The 9,109-nt window shown below is 37.5% G+C and overlaps 2 protein-coding genes across 2 annotated transcripts in view; both read right to left on the bottom strand.

The window, feature by feature from the left end:
- Positions 1-279: 279 nt before the first annotated feature.
- On the bottom strand, positions 280-2,981 carry LOC149049432 (uncharacterized). Its single transcript, XM_089198668.1, has 2 exons — positions 2,761-2,981; positions 280-727 (listed from the first exon to the last, which is right to left on the bottom strand). Exons 1-2 carry the CDS (start codon positions 2,807-2,809, stop codon positions 402-404), a joined length of 375 nt encoding a protein of 124 aa, XP_089054794.1. The 5' UTR covers positions 2,810-2,981; the 3' UTR covers positions 280-401.
- A 3,205-nt stretch (positions 2,982-6,186) lies between these two features.
- The window catches only part of LOC149049431 (uncharacterized), a 3,158-nt gene continuing 235 nt past the window's right edge, over positions 6,187-9,109 (bottom strand). The window contains exon 2 of the mRNA XM_089197839.1: positions 6,187-6,569. Coding sequence (XP_089053965.1) covers positions 6,187-6,569 — 383 coding nt within the window. The remainder of the gene's footprint in view (positions 6,570-9,109) is intronic.

Genomic DNA, 9,109 nt, shown 5'->3' with positions numbered 1-9,109 from the left:
TTTTTGTAAGCCCTGCTCTTGCCTGACCGTCTTCATAACTCACTCTTATATCGTCATATTTGTAGCCAGCTTTTTCAGAGATTTGGATAACAGCTCTTTTTATACACTTCAATTTGGTCATTGTCAGCAAACCATTGTAAAGTAAGAATTGTGTAGTTAATCCCGAGGTATTTTTTTTATTTTAAAACACTTGTAATAATCATGCACTTGGGAATGTTTACAATGATGTCCACTTTGGACGAAAGTATTACTTTAGCAATAACGGAATGATTCTATGGCTATTTTCAAATTGTTTTATTATTATTGTTTGTTACAAATTACGGTCGACTTACAGTGGTAGCACGTGTTTTACACTAATCAGTAATTTGATTTTTTGGCTGGAAATACATCTCTTGTGAGGTTCACCAAACGGAGACTTCACGAATAAAAGCCACGAGAGCGCATACCAATAGCATAATGGCGCTGACCATTGGGACAGTGGCTACATTGCACAAATCGCCACTACAGCAGTGGAGCTTGCATTCGACTGAAGGATCAGATGACTTGCAGGATTCATGTGCTTTGCATTTAGATTTCGCACTGCAACCTTTGGAGAAATGCTGGGTGTCGTTTTTGTCTATTTTAACTTTTACACAGTGATCTTCTTCCCCCGGGCAAGTCACTTCTTTGGTCGCACAGTGTTCCCAACTCTTAGTGCTATAGCACTGATAGCATTTGTGGGCATATCCTTTCAAATGGAACAGACAAACCATCAATCAATCAACCAATCATTAAGTCGATCAGCTATTTGAAAAAAAGAGTTATGAATATGAAAGCGATCTTTACAGTAATGAACACTACTTAAGCAGTCCGGCTGCGAAGATTGCTTTAACGCTCATTTCTTAACCGCAGTTCGTAAATATGATTTCACATAACTACAGTAGAAAAAAGTTATGCAAAAAACAAACAAATGAACGAACAAAAAGTTCTTTAAGTTAAATAGTAAACAGGAAAAACAAGCGCCAGATAGCTTGTCCATTAAGAATAAGCTCATTTACTTAATGACAATTGAACTAATTTGAACTTAATTAATGACTACCTAAAAGCGACTATGCAATTTCGTGCACAACATGCGTTTATATGGCAACTACGTTGGAAAACTTTCGCATAAATTATTTCTGCGATTTGAAAATATGTCGCTAACCCTACCAATACGACTTAATAAGTTTAAAGAGAATAAGGAATGTGGTATTTTTTAGCTCAGTAAAGAAACAGAGAAAACATTTTTTCTGTATTGCAGTGATCGTACATAGAAAAAGTTCTAGTCCCCAAGAGGAATCAAAAATGTTTCTTTGTCTTGTGCTCGTAACGAAATGGAAAACAGTTTCCTCCTAGTCTTAAATACTTAATCAATCACTGCAGAATTGAAAATTGAGTCACTTTCAATTTAGTTAGGCGTTGGGCAAAGGCCACAATGAGTGTGATATTTGGTCTCGGCGTGTTCAAAGCGAGCAACAATTTCAGAAATTTATCTGCCCTTCTTATCAAACTTGAAATCTGTTTAAATAAACTCAGTAATATCAAGTGATCAGAACAAATTCGAATGCTTTTCATTTGCTGGTGGCCACAGTCGAATCACGCTAGGACTGAGTCCGCCAAAAATTCATCACTTTATTACTAATACTGAATATCAGAAATCAAGTTCAAGTTTTTTTATAATTTACCATGTTAAGTCAAACAGGAGATGACAAATTTCAAAATTTAAAACCGCTGCGTCTTTTTTTCGAAATTGTCAAGTACCTTCTGCTCTTCATACCAATCTTACGCTTGTTGAAAATGACAAAATCTTAGCATGTTGTCTTTCAGTGGCATTTTGGGAAAGACAATATTGAAATAAATAATGTGGCCATAAACTACTTTTACAACAAAAGTTTTTTTCAAAAAACCTTTCTTTCGGTGTTCAAGGGCATCATCCTAGGTAAAAAAAAGAGGTATTTCTGATAATTCTGTTGATCGGCGAATGCTCTAATCTTAAACCCATCATATTTAATAGAACGTTCAGGGTTCAATATTGTCACTCGAAAATTACGGTTTTGATTCAGCATTGAAAAAATTGTTTCAACAAGTAGCCTTCAACAGTCAAATAAAATTGAAGTGGAAACTACGTTAGGAAACTGTTCTCTCAGCCTAATACTTCTCAGATCACGAGCATGTTCTTTTTTTGTAAAAATAATGCTCACAGTTGTGCCAGCGGATATTCTTGATTCCAGATTTGACATTGATCAGTTGGTGTTTATAGCATGCATGATATATCGCAAAAAACTCGAGTTTTGTAGGGGACAAGAAATTAAAACGAAATAAAGAACCTCTTCACTTAATGTAGAATCTAATTGAAGTTGTAAAAGAAACATAAAGTAGAGGTCAATACAAATTGCGGACGCTCGCTCACGGCGCGCCTTCGCTTTTGATTTGATGGACTTTCAGTCTCTGTAACGACCTGCAGTTCTATATAGTAGTTCTATTTGTTGTTACGCACTGTGACAAATTACAACCCCGGGAATATTCAGGGATAGAAAGTCCTTCCGTAATTTAAAATGGTACGTAGATCCTTCAAGGACTTGCCTCGTGGTAGTAATTAGTATCATTTAAACATTGCCTGACTAATTATCTATATGACTACCTCGGTACGCCTTTGTTTTTGTGCTTGGCAAGCGTTTTGTGTTGGAAAAGCCATGTTCATGTGAATTAAACTGAGTAAAGATTGGCCAATCAGAAACTTACCAATAGAGATACAGAGAGAGAGAGCGAACATGAAATGGACTGATTTCATCTCAAAGCTGCCGTTTCTTGCAAAGAACTTGATTTGTTTGATGAAAACTCTCTGAATTGTGATGTGGCTGAAGGGAGACTGATGTCTGCTGTTACTAATGGTTTTTTTGTGTATATATAATAACAGTTACCGATACAGGTATTTTTACTAACCAATAATTTTCTTCTAGTCGTAACGTTAATCAATATTTCTATATCAGAAAAATGTTTTATTATTTCATAACAACCCCTTTGGAATATATAAGCTACTCTTATGAGTCATATTAGTCATTTCCAAGTTATATCTGCTCCACGATGGCTGAACTTGTTTTTCTATTTGGCAGCCTTTGATTATACTGAGACTAGATTTTTTTTTGTCATTTGAAAGTTAGCTTTTGAACTGTATCCCCTAATCTAAAAAGCACTCTCTGACAGCGTGAAAAGCCGTGATGTAACTTCGCATTTTACGATTTGAAAACGGAATTTTTGAATATTATGTCCAAAGAGTGGTTTCCAGTCGCTTGAAAACAATAGCTCAAGTCATCTATTTAACTTCAAGTAAAGTGGTCACTTTTGTGGCTGATTTCCACTTCCCAGTTTCTGAACGTCCTATACCGGGAAAAGTAGCGAGATCCAATAACACTTTGTAGCGAATGAATTTTATTTAGCGTTGTCTCCTATCAGCTCATATAGCTAAAGAGTATTGACACTTAAGTAAAGTTATCAGTGTTATTACTATTATTGTGTTGCTACCTGCATACAAATGTGTCTCCCTTATTTCTGTAAACTAAGTTAGCCTCTCCTCTCGGCCAAATACATCACTAATCATTAATAAATTTGTAGGTAATGATAGCATTGTTATGTTTGTATGTATTTCATATCATATCTTTATTTCAGCATTGTGTTCTCGATCGATCATCAGCAAACAAGAAACAAACTTCAGCTTTAAGAAAGATGAAATTTATGTGAAAATATGGGCCCGCGATAAAAATTGCTGGTCAGCTCGAGAGTTGCAATCTTGTAAGTTTATTCAAGAAAAAAAGAGTTAAAAATTTACTAATGGAAAATAAGATCATTAAAAAATCTCGATCTCAGCCTTAAGTTATTCGAATCAACAGGAAACAGCAAAATCAGGTCAACTGAACTCGAGAAAATGTTTATGTCATACCATGAAAAGCACAGGCTAAGGAAGGTTGATCTAACTCTCGTGAATTCTTCTCTGAAGGAGCATTGTACTCCAAAATAAGGTGATTGGATGAAGGTTCATGAAAAGGTTTAGATGGAACAGAATATCATTTGTTATGAATATATTACTTAGCAAAAATACCGAAACCAAATAAAAAATAGCGGACAGTGATCAATCCATCCGTATAGTGCTTGCGAGAATTTCTGCCAGATTCAAGAGAAGATTCTGCCAGATTCCCTACCCAGGCCGGTTTAAACATCGGATATTAATATTTGTCTCCCACATTAGACTTTGTTTATAATACCAAATCCTATTTCTGACGAATACGGTAAGCCCGCGTATAAGGCTGAAATAAATATCTTGTCGGCACAGGACACTATTCAGCCTGGGTACCAGGTCGGTGCGTCATGGGCAGGAAACCAGAGGTATATAAGAAGGAGTATAGCACACGATAATCATTGAGGCCTCTGTATCAACCCAACTCAGAGCTCCATTTAGTTTAACTTTATTTTTCGGATATGTCTTGCTTCAATACTGGCTTGTTTTCTCTTTGTGAAGCCTCCATAGGATGGGCCAAGATTTTTTGGAGCTAGAGCCTTGGTTCCCTACCCAGATTTCCTGCCTATTTTTTCTCATCGGAATTGTGGGAAGGTTTTTTTCTGATCTCCGTTCTAATCGCTCTCACATTGTTGACGGTTGCTTTATTTTTTGTTTTCTACATGTGCCTTTGAATTGGACTGTTTGATATAAGTTGCTTTTCAGTGTTTGACTTCGGTGACTCGTAGATAAGTACCGTTGCTCTCAACTTTAGACTGCTCACGTATTGTTATTTGCACTAACTTGGTATCCTTATTGGAAAGTTTCGTTTGTACACTTTACATGAAGGGTTTCTTTTTTGTCCAAAATAGAGGACTCCCCACCCTAACTGGCAGTTTCACGCTAATTTTGTTGGATTCTAAATTGGTTAGCCTCACTGGCATGATTGATCGAACACATACGTTTATCTTTAGATTTTAGTTCATATTAATGGAATTCCCAGCTTAACTGGTAGTCGGATGGAAAGATTGTACAGATAACGGTAATTTTTCATGGACATCATCCAAGTGGCCGTGGTAACGTGTTATGGCCCGGCCAAACGCACGCAACATTTTACAACATTGTGGGATCGTGTTGTGAGATGTTGCGAAGGAGCTGGCCAAACAAGCGCTACATCTTACAGCATCCAAAAATTGTTGCAACAAAAACTGACTATTTCCAAACTTGATCCAACAACATCCAACAACTCGCAACATGCTGCAACACGTTGCTACAGGGTGGCCAAACATGTGCAATGCTTTGCGTGCAACACTGTTGCAAGATGTTGCGTTGAAATGTTTTATGCGTTTGGCTGGGCCTTTATATCTCTCAAGGGCCAACGATCGATGTTCGCTCTAGTTAATTACTTTACGTTGTTCACATTGGCTTTCACAGATTTTGTAACGTCGTATAGAATTTTGGGTTTGTTCTTGTCGGGCCAAACTCCCAAAATAAAGAACTTATTTGTCAACAAGCGTTGTTGTTTGCGTCCTGTTTGGTGGAGACTAAAATTTCTCTAAAGAAGTCTTTAACGTCGAACCTCAAATTTCTGATAACCAACATTATATTAACATCGATTCCCTTACCACCAGCGCCTTTGTTTGGAGGCTTGGCATATTAACTCCGCCCACGCTCCTTTAAATCGTGACGATGGCGGTTTGCTTCCTGACGCCTATTTACACCTCGTCAGAAAAAAGGCCGCTAATTAGTGATCATATAAAAGGACCTCTTGTTGCAGCGTTTAGATCACCCCTGATGAAGGCACTAGACAGGAGTGTCGAAACGTTGGGTCTATGAACTGTAACTTCTTCGGTTACATTCATTAAATCTGCAAACCAGAGTAGCATCAAACTATGTCTGATTGTCCATCTGGTTGCCGTGTGAACTTTAATATATCGATTCCCTTTTTATATTCAGCATTCAGTGAACGTTTTATCAGCAGTCTGTAGTCTTTATTATCAGTAAAAGCAAAACAAAACCATCGTCGTACAACTTTTAATAATTAAGGGTCCTTAATTGAAAAAAACTCAGTTGATAATACTAAAATACCCTTTTAATTATGAAAGCCATATTTGTCGCATGATCTTTTTTAACCAGGAAAAAAAGTTATACTTTGTAAAAGCTGCAAAAGAGCAGATTTATACTTGGTCTGTCTCGAAAAGCAGTTCCTTAATCAACGAACCAAACGAATTAATAAAGACTACAAATGCGCATGCCAGAAACGTGATGGTGCTGGCCGATGGCAGTGTTCCTCTATTACACTGGTCTCCATTGCAGCAGTGGGCAGAACACAAGTTAAGGGACGGACCGCGGCAGAGATCCTCACGTTTGATAATATCTTTGCACCATTGTTCGGTGCTAGTACAACCCTTGGCATACAACGTTCCTCCCCAACTTGGAATTGTTTGTTGAAACTTGGCACATGTACTCTGTAGTGGCGAACAGGTTTGTTTCTTCGCTTTACTTCCACAGTCATCCCAACTCTTGGCACTCATGCACTGGTAACACGTCAAGCAGTGCCCTGAAAATGAAAGTTACATTATGCGACAAAATCATTTATGGAGAGAATAAGAGAGATGGCAAGTTTTGAGCTCGATAAAGAAATAGAGAAAGATGTTTTTCGTCTTGTCACGAGCGTGGGACAAAGAAAAGATTCTGAGTCCCCCCGAGGTATCGAAATTCCGCGCTCCGATGCTCTACCACTAAGCCTCAGAGACTCTTCTGTGAGCGAGGTCTATTACGAATTTCATATGACACGCGTCCTACATACTAGGATCAGCAATGTCGATAGCGTCATGTTTATAAGTAGAATGAGAAATGGTAAGTTTTGAGCTCGGTAAAGAAATAGAGAAAGATGATTTTTCGTCTTGTCACGAGCGTGGGACAAAAAAAATTCTGAGTTCCCATGAGGAATCAAACCTCAGGCCTTCGGATTCCGCGCTCAGATGCTCTACCACCACTCCAACATGTCAAGAATAGAGAATCAGAGAATAATGTAGACCCGAAGGTAAACACTTTTTAGTTCTTTCCGACACTACAAAAGACGAAAAACATCTCAAAATCATTTAACAGTTGCATCCACTGACGCGTAGTTTAAATTTAAACTTTTCCTTGCAGAAACATCTCAATAGAATTGATCTGCGCATTATAGAAACTTTGAGGAAAATTTTTTTTTTTGGAAAGTGAGTATTTTATCGTTTGAATCAGCGACGTATGCCCAAAAGAGCTGCCAAGTTTGCGAGGCGAGCAAGCTGCGAAGTCATTCAAGAGAATGATGGAACGGAGGAACGGCGGATTATCTTAAGACGTGAAATGATGGAATATCCAAAAAAATGCGGAATGCCTTATTGTATGAAAGAAAAGGCTCACAAAATAGAATTACAATGAAATAAGAAAATCATTTATGATGACAGTCGAAATTGTTGGCGCCTAGAGAATATGGGAACCTTGAGGCTTTCGAGCCAGTTGCTTTTAATTATTATCAAATTACTTTTGTTATCATTAGCATTATTAAAGTAAATGGTTTGAACCCAGGAGTATCAGTATTTCGTGTAGTGTGATCGTCCGGGTGTGTGTAGTTCTGAAAAGAACTGTTGTTGGTGACTGACGTTTCGACTATCTGTGCGATAGTCATCTTCAGAGTCAAGTGAGGAGTAGTTGTCAGTCGATGATGTTATAAAGTAACATCATCGACTGACAACTACTCCTCACTTGACTCTGAAGATGACTATCGCACAGATAGTCGAAACGTCAGTCACCAACAACAGTTCTTTTCAGAACTACACACACCCGGACGATCACACTACACGAACTATTAGCATTATTGTTAATATGATTAGTTACCATTTAATTATTGGTCAAATATCACTATATTCTTGAATCTTCTTTCTCTTGTGGAACAGTATACTTATAAATATGACGTTATAAGTCATGTCGCCCGAAACCTGAGTCATGTTGCCCGAAATTTTAGTAATGTCGCCCGAAAAAAAGAGTCAAGTCGCCCGAAGAAACAAATACTAAAAGATCAGAATTTCAGACTGTAAATAGGCAATAACGTTGAGAAATTTTTTATGGCTAAAGCGCTCTTTATTCCCGACAACACCATGAAGATTCTTAAAGCGTTGTTCGTTCCTAACAACAAAGGGAAACGTTGTATGTTTCCAACAACAAAATGCAGCGTTGTTCGTTTGGTATGTAATCGTTTCTTACTCACGGACGTTTCGTAGGCTTGAGAAACTTTTTCTTGGTTTCTAACAATACCATGAAGACTTTGACTACACAGAAATCGATGGTATGCTCGGAATTGAAATATGTTTGACTAACGATTCTAAAAGCGTTGTTCGTTTCTTACAACAAAGGGAAGCGTTCTCCGTTTCTGACAAAAAAATGAAGCGTTGTTCGTTTGGTATGTACTCGTTTCTTCTTACGGACATTTCGTAAGCTTGGGAAACTTTCTTGTTTCTTGAAATGCCACGAAGACGTTGACTACACAGAAATCGATTGTATGATCAGAATTGAAATATGTTTGAGAAAAGACTCTAAAAGCGTTGTTCGTTTCTCACTACAGAGGGAAGCGTTGTTCGTTTCTATAACAACAAATGCACGGATGCAGCCTAGCATACAAGTAAAGTTTGTGACTTTGTGACCGCCTTTGTCAATAATAGATGCATTATCAAAGTCTAGTCACGCAATAGACTTTGATAATGCATCTATTATTGACAAAGGCGGTTTCAGAACAAGAAAAATACTAGAAGCGTGGCCGCAAGATTCCAAGTTAACTCCCAATGCGGACAACAATTCCTGTCCTTTGCCCGGACAATACAACATTCTTTTTAACAAACATTCTTAGTTATCAGCATTTTTAATTTTTACTTTGTATTTTTTACCTTTTTATCATTTTACCCGTTAAAGGCTGTAGCGCAAACAGCCGAAAGCTCGTATTTTTTAAAAGTTTTAGCCAGAGATCGTTTTTAAATTTCATAAATTAACTTGGTTGTTCTACAGGATTTTAAGTGTAAATGTGTAAATAATCACGCCCAATCCCTTAATTTTCTTTATGCC

Source organism: Pocillopora damicornis, chromosome 2 (genome assembly GCF_964200805.1).
Source record: "Pocillopora damicornis chromosome 2, jaPocDami1.2, whole genome shotgun sequence".
Classification (NCBI taxonomy): Eukaryota; Metazoa; Cnidaria; class Anthozoa; order Scleractinia; family Pocilloporidae; genus Pocillopora; species Pocillopora damicornis.
Note: the sequence above shows the minus strand (reverse complement) of the source record. Positions and strands in the feature narration are given on the sequence as shown.

Excerpts from the sequence above, each read along its gene's own strand:
- LOC149049432 (XM_089198668.1), bottom strand. The coding sequence starts at position 2,809 with ATGAAATCAGTCCATTTCATGTTCGCTCTCTCTCTCTGTATCTCTATT. Across the intron at positions 728-2,760 it reads CTCTCTCTGTATCTCTATTG|GATATGCCCACAAATGCTAT; the intron begins GTAAGTTTCTGA and ends TCCATTTGAAAG.